Below are 15,068 nucleotides of genomic sequence, written 5' to 3'. Positions count from 1 at the left end.
GTTCTGCACCCATGATCACAACAGAACAACCAACACTACTATGATGGAGCCCTTCCTGGTCACATCGGCCCCCGCGCCGCTCACACACACACACACGCATGACGTGGGCCCGTCCAGGGAGATGATTTATTTTCGCAGAGCGCCGGTCTTGTCATGCAACAAGTTAAGAGCTAGGGGCAGTGAGGAACGCGACGATATGAGGTGGAGCAGAGAGAAAAACAAATCTCATTCCCTGCCAGCCAGGCTCCCCGAACTCACTTTTCTTTTTTGGAGCGCGAGAGTGAGAGAAAGAGAGAGGAGGAAGATCTGATCAATAGGTTGAAGTGGGGAGAACCAAGAGTGAAAACAGAACAAGGAGGATGGGCAGGAAGAGAGACGCGGCTCTGTGTCAGACAGATGTGGCAACAACCGAGGAGGCGAGGATCACCTTCTCCCTCACGCACCTGTTCAGGCCTTGGCTCCATTTCTCAGCCGTCTAATAGCTTTTCCAGCTTCTCATCCCATCAGTGAGAGCAGATATGCTTTCAGTTATCTTAGCTGTTGGCAATCTCTCCATCGCGCACTTAAAAGGCGTCCGTCTGGGAACAGATTGGGAGGGTGGACAATAATCGAGCGAAAACATCTGCAATAAGGTCAAACAAAGGGAGCAGCGTTCAAGTTGGGAGAAATTCCTGAGTCCACAGAAACGCTTCAAAAACCAGTGGGAGGTGTGTGTGCGTGTGTGTGTGTGACTGGAGAGACATCCGTAGTACAAGGAAGCGGAAGGAAGGAGAGGAGGTGGGGGGGCTTCAGTGGATTCAGCTTCCTGGTGCTGAGTAAATGCCATCAGGTATTGTAAGCTAATCCCAGAAAGCTTTGAGTTTGTGCAAACCTGCATGCACACACACCCACAAATAAAAAAGAAAAAAAAAAAAAAACACACAAACTTTCTTCAGCGTCATCTTTTCATGCTACCCTCTCTCTTACAGACACAAATTTATTGATCTAGCTCACCGGCGGCTAACCTGGCAAGCTCACCTCACGGGAGCCCCAGCTCCCTAACTTGATGTGTGGACGGCGTATTATAAATCAACAAGCTTAAAATTGAATTGTGCAAAATCAATCGCAATGCAGATCTCCCTTTGGCTATCTTTAATTCTGATCATAAATCTTCTCAGGCTCACAAAAAAAAAAAAAGAAAAAAAAAAAAGAGTGCATATTCCGACACAACGGGGCACAAATTAGGAGAAAAAAGCAGAGAAAAAGAAATGATCCCTTTGATGAGTTTTGTCATTTTTTGTGCACCGCTCAATGTCCAGCTACTCTTTATGGTAGCTGGACATAGGGTACTGTGGAAACGGAGAGATCGCTTTAACGAGACACGAGTCATCTGTTGGGTTTGCCCGTGGACAAAGACGGCCGCAGAATCTTTTCTCCTGCCGACTTGGAGAGATCTCCACACAAACATGTTTGTCCATGGAAACGGGGCGTTTTAATTCATGTGGAAGTAGAGTGTGCACCTGCTCGCTCTGCTGATTGTTTCCCGCTACTTCGTTTCAATTCGGGCGGAGACTCTTGAAGGAAATGAGATGACACCTGGTTTGAAGTGGCTCGCAGAGGCATGCAAATCAAATTAGAAATAAGCTTTGTGTTTGTGAAGAATGCAATTCCAAACATGCCACGCGTCGCTCAGATAAGAGCCGCCTGCTTTCTGCGCTTGCCGCGCATCGCGGACGCATATCAATAAGTTGGAATAATCAGGGACTGTAATGCGTTTCAACATTCAATTCAATCAGCGAGAGATGGCATCATATAAGTGTATGTTTTGATTTAAACACTTCCATATTTTCCATAGAGTTCAAATATTCACAGAGACAATGAATTTTATTACAGATATGTTATAATATGCATAAAAACTGCTGATTTGACAATCAGTGACATGCTCCACGATAAGGGCAGGTCACAAAAGGTCATTTCTAATGAACCTCTTTGTTCAGAGAATATCCACGAAAATTGATGGAAAGTTTACTGGAAGGAAAAAAAAAGTCACTGGAGTTCAGTGACTGTGACGGTCACTGAACTCACCTGACCAAAACAACTATAGAAAATCAACAAGTTATAGTTAGGAGTGAGATGGGGGACACCATACCCAACAGCAGAAGGAAGCTCAGCTGTGCTTGAGCACTCCACGCCACATTGTAGTGAAGTAATAATTCATGTAAAAGGAACTCTGACCGTTTATTGAGTTCTAAACCTGACCTGGTTACAGCAGTTCTGTCAGGAGGAATGGGCCAAAATTTCAACAAGCTATTAGAAGTTTGTGGAAGGAAACGTATCGACTTTAAATACTAAAGAAATGTATGTAAAAGTCTGAATTAAAAATATATATATTTATCAAAACGTATCTCACTCCTTAAGCTGGGATTTGTGATTTAACAATTCTAAGTGACCTAAAAGAGGAAAGATTTGATCTAGTGTCAGATGATGAGGGGAAAAATGATTTTTAATACAGTCTGTGCAAATATTTTAGATGACTGCAGACTGTGTGATGAATCTGAATATAAGTTTCATTTTTTTGAACTGAATTACTGAAATAAGCTACCTTTTCTATAACATGCTATTTTGCTGCAGTGTTTTTAGCACTGGTGCACAGCAAGTGCTAGATCTCTCTCTTAAGCTTATTTTTAAACAGCTTAGATCAGAATAGATTTTTTTCTTCTTTAAACCAGCCACTAAGTAAGAGGAAGCAGCCACAAATATCGATTCAGGATTTCAGAAGCGTGAGCCGGATTGTGAAAAAATGCTTTTACGACGGGAAGTAAAAGATCTGCTATCTCTGTGGCATGTGATCTATGTCACATTATTGTGTGACATATTCCTGACAAGACCGGGGCTTATGGGCCTGAGGCATGTGTAAAAGCCTCAGGGGAAGAGTGGAGTTTTCTGCCACTGTGTCTTTTTCATTCTTATATAGGCTTTGAAACTAAAAAAAGACTGGCAGAGTCACAAGGAACGATAAGATTAAACTCCTTCTGAGAGAATACCCCACTACCCACCCTTTTTTTTTTTATTACTCCCAAGAGCTTTTCACATTCATGCTGCTAAAAATACATCCCGCAATGTGCCCTGACTTTATTCCTAATTCACGGCACATAATACAGAGAGACGCCTGACGTACGATGCGCGTCAGCATGAATGAAAAGCGGCTCCTCTCTAGAGTTTCTTTTTTGTCCTTTCAAACACAAAACTTGCTTGATCTCCATGGGTGCTCAATGGAAACCCGTTGCTTTGTTGAGATCCAATTCGGCAGCGACACGGAGCGCTGAAACCTCTTCAAAAGCAAAAAACACAAACTGTTTCCTCAACGCAGCGACGCCGGTGCTGTCGTCTACATGCAAGCCCAGCAGCTAAACCTCAGACAGGTTGGTCATGATGCAACGCAGCGGCAACTGCTGCAAGTCAGTGCTTTCAGGTGAGACAACGCCCATATGGTTGCCTGAAAAGAAATTTTTTTTTAAACCCCTCTCTACAACTGCCCTGTTTTTAAAAGGGACTTGATTAAAATAGCTGGCTGACAAAGAGGCAAAAAGAGGGATTGGGGAAATCTAAAATAGTTCCAGCATTTTATATTTAACTGAAAAATTTAGATGCAAAAGCACAGCCAGTGATATGAGGACAACTTTAAAGAGACAGCCAAGCAGAAGGCAGAAAGTCCTCTGCACAAATCATGTCGCTGCATGCATGCATCCTATAAAGAATAATGTCCAAATGCTGTTTAGGGTCCAAAATGAGGGAGAATCCAAGTGAATCCCAATGAGACAAGTTTGTCCTCTACTGTTTGCACAGAGGTACTACACAATGTAAAGACGAACGCACACCGGTTCAGAATTCAGATGATCACTGGGGAGAGACGAAAACGCAAATCGATCAGATATCGGAATATGGAAAATTTTCCCCTTTATCAGTAAGTCAGATAAAAAATGCTTAACCTATTCAATAAATACATCAAAACTAAGATTCCCCACCATTTTTTTCAGTCAATAAAAGTATCAACACATCATTTGAAACACATTTTCAAGTTGAATTAAAAGAAAGAAAAAAGTCAGATAAAAGCTTGGAATATTTGAATTGATGCAGAAATGTTGGGATATTTATGTCATTTTAATGTTTTCTGTTGGATTAAAAATTTCTAACTCGATCAAACAACCTGCAGAAGTTTTTTTTTAATAACAACTTTTTTTTAAAAAATGTTATTAAACAACTATGATCAGAAAATCACATTTTCTGATTTTCTTAAGGAAAATCAGAAATTGGCCTGTGCTGGAAGGATGATTGATGCATGTGTAGTTTGAAAATATGTAAAAAAAATTTTTAAAAAAGGTATTTTTGAAGTCTACAAACAATACAATTCCTATTAATCAGCAGATTTTAAAAACAACAGTGCTCAAATTTCTTTTCCTTTTTCTTCTTTTTTTTAAATATATGCTTCAAATGTCATGGAAAACACAAAACAGAGGCAAAGACACCATACAGTGCACTGACTTACAATGTTTTGCCTGCTTCACCACCAATTCATGGTGATCTGTTCTACCATCTGAGCAACATCCATGTAACAGAACCACAAATTCACGTTTTTAGAAATGAGCTAGAACGTTTTTGTGTGTCCTAAATCAAACAGAAACTTAAGATAATGCAATTCTTGTGTTTTACACATGGAGCTCACATCTATGTGGTTGTTGTTTAGTGAGTTTAATTATGCCACCATTCTGTAACAGATGTTTTTCTTTACTCTGGCCATTAACAATGTCATTTCTCAGACCATTTTTGAGAATTGAGACATCTCTGATTGCTTAAGGTAGCTATTTTTGAGATGGACTTCGCTTCTCTAGGACGCCGGATTTAAATTCTGCAAACCAACGCGTCTATATTCAGTTTTATTCTGTCTTCGCCTCTTTGAGCTGCACTAAATGATGACCCGCTCACGCTTTTCATCACTGCATCGGAACCACGTGAACTGCATTGGAACACATTTGTTGCCCGACATGAAAGTCTGAGAGAATAGCTCTGTTCACATGATTATCGTGTGGCGCAATTGTAAACAGGGAGGTCCCTGTTCGCCCGTGTAAAGTACTGAAGCTAAAAGAAGCTAACGTGTTTTTATTATACGTTTATGAGCTCATTCAAGATGGATATCTTTATGTAATGTGCTAAATTTAAAAAATGACAGGTCGTGTTAAATGATAACAGTTGAGTTTAATAAGTACAACTAACTGTTCATCATCTCTCCGCCATGATGATGCTAACACCTTAGCATCCAGCTAACACCGGTTTAGTTGCTGTACAACACCAACAGTCTGCATAAGGTCCAAATGGAGCAACTCGGGTCCTTACCAGTCCCTCAATTTGGATCTGTTTGACCGGAGAGTCCAGGGTACCGCCTGTAGAAGCCATCGGTGTGGTGGGTGTTGAACTGGACTCCTTACGGGAAGCCATTAATCGGGTCCACGCGAAAGAAAAGGGGGAGAGATTTAGGCGACGCACGTTTCCCTTCCTCGGTCCGTGTGGAAACAAACGAGAAAAGTAAGTTCTGTTAAAAAGACTTGTACTCATTTAAGAATAGAAGTAACAAATCTCTTTTAAAAATAGATTTCACTTTTGGTATGTTGAAGTTCAACAACAGAAGAGACCCAGATAGTTATAAGCAGTGATGTTTAAAAATGCACTACAAATAGGTTAAGACTGAACTGATAAATATTGCACTTTTATAAGCTTGATTAATAAATGACTTTAAAAACATTTAGCCCAGTCAAATAGCTATAAACATGAAATAAAAATTAAAAAAACGCTTTGCATTGTGGTTATATTTGCACATTCTGCCTCAAAATGTTTCCCTCAGCAGAAAAAAGTGATTACACACCAAACACAATTCCAAAAAGTCTTGGGGATATTGAACGGGTTTATTTGGCAAATATGAGATTGGTCTGTATTTTTTATTTAAGTGACTTAGTGGAAGTATTAAGGCCTGGCTGTGTCTAGTGAAGCCAAATAAGCAGCAAACTCTTGATTTTACAGGAACAATTACATTTTTCACAGGTTCAGAAAGGTTTTGACTGCTTCCACAACCCAAAGAAATGAGACCATTTGAAAACTGACTCTTGGTTTAATCTGAAACATTAAAATGCCACAAAAGCACAAACAGAAGACATCATGTACCCTTATCTACACAAGGATAGAAAAGAGTGTGTGTATTTGTTATGAAAGAGGAAAAATCTCTAAAACACTGGAAGTCTCAATAAAAAGATGCAGAGTGACTTAACCAAGTACTTAAAACACTTTATTTCAAATCTTTACAGATGTATCACAACTAGAATTTACCCAGAATCTAAAAAGGTGGGATGGTGAACTTAACTGTAACAAGTACATTACCTAGTTACATAATGCAAAAAGGCAAATAAGCAGAAACATAAAAAGGTATAAAAAAAAATAAACATTTACATAAACCTTAACTGATAAACTGCCTTAATTATACATCTGAATCATGATATTTAATGCCAGATAAGACTTTCAAATTTAATGAGGGATTTGCTTTTTTTTTTTGTTTACGAGAGAGCGAGCGCAACAGAGAGAAGTTGGGCAAAGTTACACTTCTGAACAGTAAAACAGTACCTTTCCAGAACATCTAGTCATTACAGAGACAACGTGACACATTGGGCCTTTCATAAACATTTTTTTAGCTGAAACATGGGGATTGATGCAAAACTTGGGGAATGAGAAAACAGAAATTTAACTTAGAAAACAAAATGCAGTAAAGTTTACAAATTGTTGACTGAAAAAGGGTTTGCTTTATAAATATACTTGTAAAACATTTGAACCAAGAATACTGCATGATCCAATATTCATTACAGTAAAACCATGTTTTGTTTTTTTAAAGGTTCTGAACCCTCTTGCCCTTTACTTCCCTCCCCTTTCCCTATGGAAAAACAAAATGAAATAAAAACTGGGCTGACTGGAAAACACAATAAAAAGGCAAAGAGTTTAGTAATTTAAAAACAAGAAAACAAGTATGCCTGTTGCAAGCAGAGTGTTTGTTTCTTCCAATGTCTAAATGAGGTGGAATTTTGGTCCGGCCGTGGCGATGATGTCGCTGTAGGGCTCCGTCTGAGTGACCTCGATGGCTTGCTGCTTCTTGAGGACGAGGAAACTGTAAAACTTGGCTGCTGCCTGCTTTCTGTTGTTGTTTCGGCACAGTTCTAGCAGACTGACCGACTCCGCTCCGGTCTTCGCCATAACGCGCTGTGGAGGCCAAGAGACGTCGGGGGGGTCAGGGAGTGTACGATTATCATGAAAACAACAAATGAATACAGATTCTGGATCAATTTTACGATCAGAGGTTATTTACCTGCAGGCCGTGAAGCATCTGTTGGGTTCTCTTGTTCCATCTCTTCTCTTCTTGATCCTGGTCTCCAGCCTGGCCTTCCTCTTCCTGAGAACCACAAAATAGCAAAGAGTTACAACACTCTGTAACTATTGTATCATTTTCTCTTCACACACAAGGCTTGAACAAAAGTCTGTAACATAAAGCTAAACTACTAACTTTGATTATTGCTGCTACGTCACAGCATGTTAGTTTGATTAACAGAATTAAGGATCCAACTAACGATTGTTTTAGTAACCAATTATTCTGACAATCAAATAAAATAGATGGTACAGTCTAGAGATTTACCAGTTGGTCAAAAAGATTTAAGTACATAATTATTATTTTTTTTTAAAAAAAGCTACATTTTATTGTCTAAAATGCAAAAACTACATTTCTTTAGAAGATTCAAACCAGGTGAAGTTCCACTTTAGTTTTGGCTAAGATGTTTTTTATCTTAAGTGCAAAATCAACATTTTCTGTTCAGTTTTATTTGTAAATTATTAATACACTTGTTTCAGAAAAATTTCCCATTTGAAAACGACAGTTAATTTATTGATTAAATTTTTTTTTAATTATTTCAATAATCAATTAGTCACAGTTAATCCGATTTAATTGTTTCTGTGGTAAATAGAATTTTGCAAAAATATAGAAATTTCCCATTAATTATGGAGCATTAAACCATTTTTCATTATTATTATATTTTACTTAAGGCTTTCATTAAATTCTAGCCCTTCTCTAGTGACAAAAAGCAATAACTTTTCATTCTTGCAGGGAAAAATAAATAAATAAAAACAATTCTAGTTTTCCCTCACCTCCTCTTCTTCGCTGTCATCCTTCTTATCCTTTTCCTTGTCGGTGAGAAGGTCGAGTTCTGGGACAAGCTGAGTGAGGTTGACACTGGCCTCCTCTGGGGGCAGATCAACCTGAGGCATCTCTAGTCTTTGTGACAAGTCTGAGCGGTCAGCCACTTGCTGCTGCTCCAGGGGAGTCATCTGAAACAGCAAAACGAGCAACTGAGCAACCACGAGGGTAAAACTAGGAGGCAACAGTCCATTTTATTCCTCAACTTTCTCATTTATGAAATTTACTATTCCAGAAAATTTGGTCATTTAGAACAACTCAGATTATTTTCACAACCTAAACTATGAACATAAATGATTTGTAACATAAACAAGAGAATTTTCCGCAGCTTTGCTCTCATATATATAAACTCACAGGAAAGCTTCCATCCTTGTCAACGGGCTGCTTGCGTTTAACACCACGGGGGGTGGATGGAGGAGGCATCACCGTCTCATCCAAAGTTGTCCTGCTGCCTTCCATTGTAGAAGCTGCCAGAATGCTGGGCTCCTCCATAATAGTCTGGTCTGAGAGGGGGAATCATAATAGAAATTGTGAAAACACTGCATTGCCCCTCTAAACACTGGAACACCATCTTTCCTTTCTCTATCTCGACTTACCAATAACGTCTCTGTTCTGAGTCATGATCTCCTCCCTCGGCACCTCCGGGTTCTCCAGCTCTTTGAGGAACTCGTCCAGACTGTCCGCTTCGCCGCCCTTCCTGCGCTTCCTCAGCTCGTCTGGCACCAGGGGAGTCAGGCAGCGGGTGAACATCTGACAGAGATCGGACGTTACAATTTGGAAGAGGGGCTCGTTTTTAAGATGAATGCACACTTTGCTCAAAAGTTTGTGCAGCGAATTTAATTCAGCCACAGAACAGATGCAAGAAAACATAGCTGTGCATTCGCACGCCTTCTGTTTAGTATTCGGAGCGAGTGAAAGACAGGGGAGGCGTAACCAATCACTTGCTTTAACTCCTGGAGGCTGGGTGCTCTCAATTTGAATTTTAAATCAAAATGAAAACTGGGTCTTAACACGTTTCTCCTCTCTGATTACAGTTTTGAACCAACCTTGACAAGATCTGCCACCAACAACCTTATAAAACACTGCCTATAGTGGCGATTCGGCATTAGATCTGGAAGCAACACTTCATCAACCGTCTCTCGGTACCTTGAGCAGCCGGGCGTTCCAGAGCGGCTGAGCAGGCAGAGAGAAAAGCTTCTCTACTCCTCCGGTCTCTTTCCACATCATGAGCTTCTTAGTGGGAGGGGCCAGGTCCAGGGTGGTCACAATGTCAGAGTAGTCGGACAGCTGGGCTCGGATGGTCTTACTGTCCAACTCTTTGACGCTGTCAACAATCAACTTCCTTTTACGTTTTGCCTTGGTCTCTTTCACTGGAAGGGACAAAAACAGGCAATGAAGACTGCTCCTCTATTGCAAACCATAAAAGAATAACAAATATGGCGTGTTCGTTTAAAATATAGCAGTTAAATGGCCCATTTCTCTGTTGTCGTGGTCCAAGTTATGAAAAAAGGGAACAACAGCGGAAATTGTTTTAAAAAATGAGTATAACAAAGCTAAATGCTTAAGAGATACAATTTACTCAATAATTTGTTCACCTTCTGAAACCTGGAAGTATATTTTATTGTACTAAAGTTGTTTATTAAAACAATACAAAAAATATGTTTCTTTAAAAGTGTCCACTACTAATCAGCCCATTCAAGGGGTTTAAAGGCAATTTTCATACCAATTACAATTACAAAATAAGTAATTTTGTCAATACGAAAGCCAGTTATTGGAATCACAGGAACCTCCTCTTCTTTCTTGCATCACCTCACCTGGGCCATGAGGACAGCTAGCTGCTACTTTGACTTTAAAACTGTGTAACACAGCAGGCAGGTCTGGTGAAGAGCCTTAACCCCCTCGCTATAGCAGGAATTTGAGGAATTTTGAAAAAGTCAGCAAAGCTGCTATTACCATGACAGCAAAGTATTAAACACTCCAGGGAGCATAAGTTCTTGTTCAGTTTCATCATTGGCGACTTGCTAATATTTCACAATTCCTTTGCTCAGTAGTAAGGTCGATCTAATCTATGCTTTAGGATGAAGACAGTACACTTGTTGCACACAACAATAATTGTAATAATTTATCAAGGCCTTTATGATCTTTACAGTTGTGCATTTTCTTTGAAAATAAAAACAAGTTTTTAAATTTTTAAGAAATACTCGTAAGTAAATGGTTTTATTGTGTCCATCTTTTTTAATCGTAACAAGAAGAAAAAAAAAGAGAAAAAAAAAATCGCACTTTTACATTCTTCACAAAAAAAACAAAACAGTATTTTTCTTAGCATGGGTTCAGAGTTCAGATTTTTTGCATAGAGAAAACTATAATCACTACTGTAAAGGAGGAGCAATTGTTCAAACAACTTTTAGTGTAATTTGATCACACTTCAAATAAAATTTGACAGAAAATGTATATATAAAAAAGTTTAAGTAGTGTCCAATGATTGACAAGTTTTAATTTAGTCTGGCCTACCAGTGATGTCGATGGGCTCCAGGGCAAAGGCCTCCTCTTCATTGTGAACCAGAGTCGTCTGTTCCGTTTGGTCGGCCATTGCTGGCAGCGGCTCAGCTGGGCCAGAATCAGGACTGTCTGGACCCGCTTCTCAGAAACACACACCAAAAGTTATTTATCCAAGATGTGAACACTAAAAATACAGTTGGTGTTTCATTTTTTAAAAAAAAGAATAAAACACTCGGCTTCACTTACGTGAATGAAGATTGTCAAAGTCATCCTCATCATCCCCGTGATCTGGAGGCATCATGACGCTCTCTGTGATCGCTGGCGGATCATCAAAGATGCCACCTCCATCTTCAGAACTCAGCAGTTTGTCAACTGAGACAGATAACAAAAAAAAAAGACATCAACTTCCACACAAAGGTTTAATATTAGAACAACAGTTTTTTTTTCATGGAAAAAAATTATTGAATCTAAAAAAAACAAGATTGTTACCAAGCATTCCACCATCGCTGTTGCCCATGGAGCCGTCCCCAAAGTCGTCATACTCCATGTGGTTGGATTTGTCGGGGGGGTTAGCTGGGCCTGGCTCAGCCTCCAGCAAGAGGTTGGGGTCAGTGGTTCCCTGCATTATATCAACTTCAAACGTGCTAGCGTCACGCATCATCTCCCGGTCATCCATGCCAAAGTCAGCTGAGGAACCCAGCAGAAAGGATCATAAGTTTTCTAGCAGAACAACCGTAAATATGTAGCATTACGCTCTAAAGTTCTTCTCTTTATGAACTCTACTCTGCAAGGTCAAGAAGGTATGGACAGAACTTACTCAGCAAGCTGAGTACGGACTGTTGTGAACTGAGTCGTGAACAAAGCAGCTATTTCCTACCAAAGTCGTTTTCTTGCAGCAGGCTGAGATTTCCAACGTCCTCCCTCAAGGTGATCTCTTCTGCTCTGCTCTGGTTCAGGGTGAACTGCTGAGCCACATCGATGTCACTGTTGACATCAGACGACAATCAGGTAACCATCATGGAACAGCCTTAACATGCTCTGACTAATTCCTTTAACATGGTCAGACGCTTTAATAGACAAATGATCAACTAACTAAGAACTTTAAATATGGTCAACTTACTCTAGATCAGGAAGTGGCTGGTCAAAGTCATGGAACTCCTCAGGTAAGGTGATGGCATTATATGCAGCCTCTCTATTTTCCTCAGGCAGATCAACCACACCTGGACACAGAAATAAGGAGTGACTATATGCAGAACACAACGTTCCATCCCACCATTTTTTTTTAATAGAAGCATATCAAGCAAAACCTTTCAGACAGTTTACCTGGCCTGAAGGCCATTTTGATCTTGATGAAGGCTTCATTACAGTCAGCCAGCAGGTACTTGGCCTTTCTGTGGTAGATCCGCACCACTCCGAGGAGCAGGTGACCCGAGGTGCGCAGCGCCATCTTCACCTGAAAAGCAGGAAGTAGGAGATACTGCAAAAAACTCACTGTTACAGGACACACCTTGTACTGTAAGCACAAGCCTGATGTAGCTGATCAGAAAACATTATAATGTACCATCATCAGATGCTATACTATTTCAGACAGTGGGATTTTTCAGTTTCGATGCATAGAATAAAAGAAAAAAAGTTTTTGAGATATTTAAGCTGGTAATTAAAAGATACAATGAAGGCATAATTGATAACAGATCAATCATTTTTGCCTGACTGATCTGTTATCAATCATGCAAAATTCATTTGCATGACTAATTACAAACAGCATGCAAATACAGTTTTTCAAGAAAAATGTTTTACACACACACACTCAAAAAAATACTATGCAAGTTAGCTGCTACTATTAGTGTAACGTGATGAATTGGCCCTATGAATGGACACCAGCCTGGTGATGGTCTGAATGATGGAGCAGGGTAAAAATTCCCATCAGCACCAGCACTTGGTTTAAATTGGTTCAAGCCTCCTTACCTTAGGTGAGATGATGCTCTCCACACTGCTCTCCAGGTTGCATTCAAACACATGGGCCTTGGTCAGCTTTTTGTCCCAATGGGCCGCCAGCCAGATCTTGGCCAGCGGCCCACGTTTGCTGAGGACAAAGTGGGCGTAGAACATTGCCCTGGTTGCCCTGGTTCAAACACGCCAACTGTGGTGTGGTTTACCTGGAAAATTATGAAGATACATATAATAAATTGATTTAATTTGCATGGTTATAGTAACGCAAACTAAAGGCGTGTTTGGACACTACAAAAATTAAACACCAGAAAGCACCACATACAAATTAGTTTGTCATGTTGGAAATGTCCTGCGGTTAGCCTGTGTGCTTCGGTGGGCGATCGATCACAGAACGTATTATTAAAAGCTTGCAATAAATAGTTTTGTTCCAATAACTGGGTGGGTAATTTGTCATTTTAGCTCAATTAGTGCCAAAATGGCCTTCTATGGTCGAGTAGTGTTTCTAAATGTAGGTTGATTAAGTGAGACAGAAAATGGTGGTGGTTCTTCATTTTAATGAATCTAAGCAACAGGTCAGAAAACATCACATTTTTCACTAATTCGCCCAAAGCTCATATAAAAGGCAAGAAAGAAAAAAAAATCGGATGATTGCAATATCTGGTGGCCTGACTGGTCTCCACTCAATATTTTCAAAACATACTTATACCAAAAATAAACTGATAAAATACATGACCAGATGATTTGGCAACCTGGTAAGAGTGCAAAATGAATTAAAAAGTTAATTGTTTATATTGGTTTGATCTAAGACTATTTCAGCAACCATTTCTTCCTTCCATACACTCATTTTTTATTTTCTCAACATATTGTTTTGAGCGTTTTCTTCTGAAGTCGGTGATAAGTTATTCAAGATAAAAGAAAACGCAGCGAAATTTAGGAAATTGACTCGTTTATATGCCAGATAAATTTGTGTTTTGTGTAGAACGACTTCATCAAGAATGGTCAAATATCCAATGAGGGAACATGTCCACGTTTTTTAGTAAAAAATAATAATAAATGGCCCCGTTGATATGTGTTGACTTCATTTTCTAATTTCTCTCTCAAACAACGTTGCATGTTAAAAAGAGCTAAAGAATTGGACGATATCAAAAACTCTTTATTTGTGTCCCATTCATTTTTAATCCAGGGGGGGAAGATAGTGGAAATGCACAAACTTCTACCTTATTTTGAGACACACTTTAAACTTTTCGCCGCGAATCGAAACGCCACTTATTTTGACAAAAGATAGACAAAAAAATAGTCTGAAAATAAATGTAGGTGACTTTATATGCATTCAACTGCGAATAAGTACAAAAAGCGCCAAAGGGATGGTGCGCCAGTAAATAGTCGGCGCCATGAAGTGGGACGAACCAAATTAGCCGACTGCTAACTACAAAAGGAGGAGCGGCGTCGTAAGCTTGATACATCGCTTGGACAAGTTTAGAATAAAACCGTTCATTTTAGACCGAATTGCAACCATCTCAAGCAACACAACAACAACGAAAAAACTCCACACAAGTACGCAAAGTCTTTGGGAAAAGGCGCCGCTCGATGGCTGCTCATACTTTTTAGCCCCTCATCAGCTCAACACTGTCGTTAGCCGATGTCCAACGGCTCGTCATACAATGAAGGCCGCAACGAACAGACTCCAGCGTGCATGCCAGTTTCGTTACACAAAGCACCTAAACCAGTGCGTGAAAATGTCCGCCGCAGACACACTTACCGAGAGGAGCCCTCTTAGAGTGAAATCACAAAGATTAGGTAATTTCTCCCAGCGAGCGCTCCCCTGTTGTACTCATTAAAACAGCCAAGATGGCGCCAGCCGCCTTCCTCCCGCTCAGCGCTGTCCTTTTAAAATCGACAGGATGTTTACAGTCAAAAAACGGCGGAGGAGGAGGAGTCTTGTCGGGGAGGCTGATACGCACCACACAGACGACATCCTGCTGTGAGCGGCGACGGGAGATAGAGGGCGCTGTGACACAAAGCCTCTCGCAGGAAAACAGGCGTCTCAATCAACCGTGACAATAAAATCTGCATTGAAATACCGTGCAGCTACTAGTAATATTAGCAGCCATATTTAATCTTTGAAATTACTAAATACTTTTCTAAAGAGGTCCAAAATGCACACAGTCAAAAAAAAAAAAAAAAAAAAGAATAGCCTCCTAAATAAAATTATTTTGATCAAATGGAATAGTTTTTTTTCTGACTTGCAGTTCTAATTTTCATCTTTACGTCTTAGTTCTTTGAGTTTGTTTCCTCTTTCTTTTTAAATCACATCATGTTGAATATAGATATAAATGGTATTTGGACATAATCATTTTATCGC

The 15,068-nt window shown here is 39.8% G+C and overlaps 2 protein-coding genes across 2 annotated transcripts in view; both read right to left on the bottom strand.

Annotated features, from left to right (window-relative positions):
- Window positions 1–5,510, bottom strand: part of LOC129367646 (eukaryotic translation initiation factor 3 subunit H) — a 66,189-nt gene extending 60,679 nt beyond the window's left edge. Inside the window, exon 1 of the mRNA XM_055042232.1 lies at window positions 5,371–5,510. Coding sequence (XP_054898207.1) covers window positions 5,371–5,472 — 102 coding nt within the window. The 5' untranslated portion in view covers window positions 5,473–5,510. The remainder of the gene's footprint in view (window positions 1–5,370) is intronic.
- A 777-nt stretch (window positions 5,511–6,287) lies between these two features.
- LOC129367649 (double-strand-break repair protein rad21 homolog A-like) lies at window positions 6,288–14,603 on the bottom strand. The gene is made up of 14 exons (XM_055042237.1): window positions 14,466–14,603; window positions 12,722–12,912; window positions 12,080–12,209; window positions 11,877–11,976; window positions 11,634–11,740; window positions 11,246–11,443; window positions 11,003–11,128; window positions 10,769–10,894; window positions 9,404–9,627; window positions 8,854–9,007; window positions 8,612–8,760; window positions 8,209–8,388; window positions 7,379–7,462; window positions 6,288–7,272 (listed from the first exon to the last, which is right to left on the bottom strand). The coding sequence occupies exons 2-14, from the start codon at window positions 12,863–12,865 to the stop codon at window positions 7,081–7,083; spliced, it is 1,914 nt and encodes a 637-aa protein (XP_054898212.1). The 5' UTR covers window positions 12,866–12,912; window positions 14,466–14,603; the 3' UTR covers window positions 6,288–7,080.
- Window positions 14,604–15,068: the final 465 nt, after the last annotated feature.

This window comes from Poeciliopsis prolifica, unplaced genomic scaffold (genome assembly GCF_027474105.1).
Source record: "Poeciliopsis prolifica strain line A6 unplaced genomic scaffold, Auburn_PproV2 SCAFFOLD017, whole genome shotgun sequence".
Classification (NCBI taxonomy): Eukaryota; Metazoa; Chordata; class Actinopteri; order Cyprinodontiformes; family Poeciliidae; genus Poeciliopsis; species Poeciliopsis prolifica.
Note: the sequence above shows the minus strand (reverse complement) of the source record. Positions and strands in the feature narration are given on the sequence as shown.

Excerpts from the sequence above, each read along its gene's own strand:
- LOC129367649 (XM_055042237.1), bottom strand. The coding sequence starts at position 12,865 with ATGTTCTACGCCCACTTTGTCCTCAGCAAACGTGGGCCGCTGGCCAAG. Across the intron at positions 11,129-11,245 it reads CAGCGATGGTGGAATGCTTG|TTGACAAACTGCTGAGTTCT; the intron begins GTAACAATCTTG and ends TATCTGTCTCAG. Across the intron at positions 7,463-8,208 it reads ATGACAGCGAAGAAGAGGAG|GAAGAGGAAGGCCAGGCTGG; the intron begins GTGAGGGAAAAC and ends TGTGGTTCTCAG.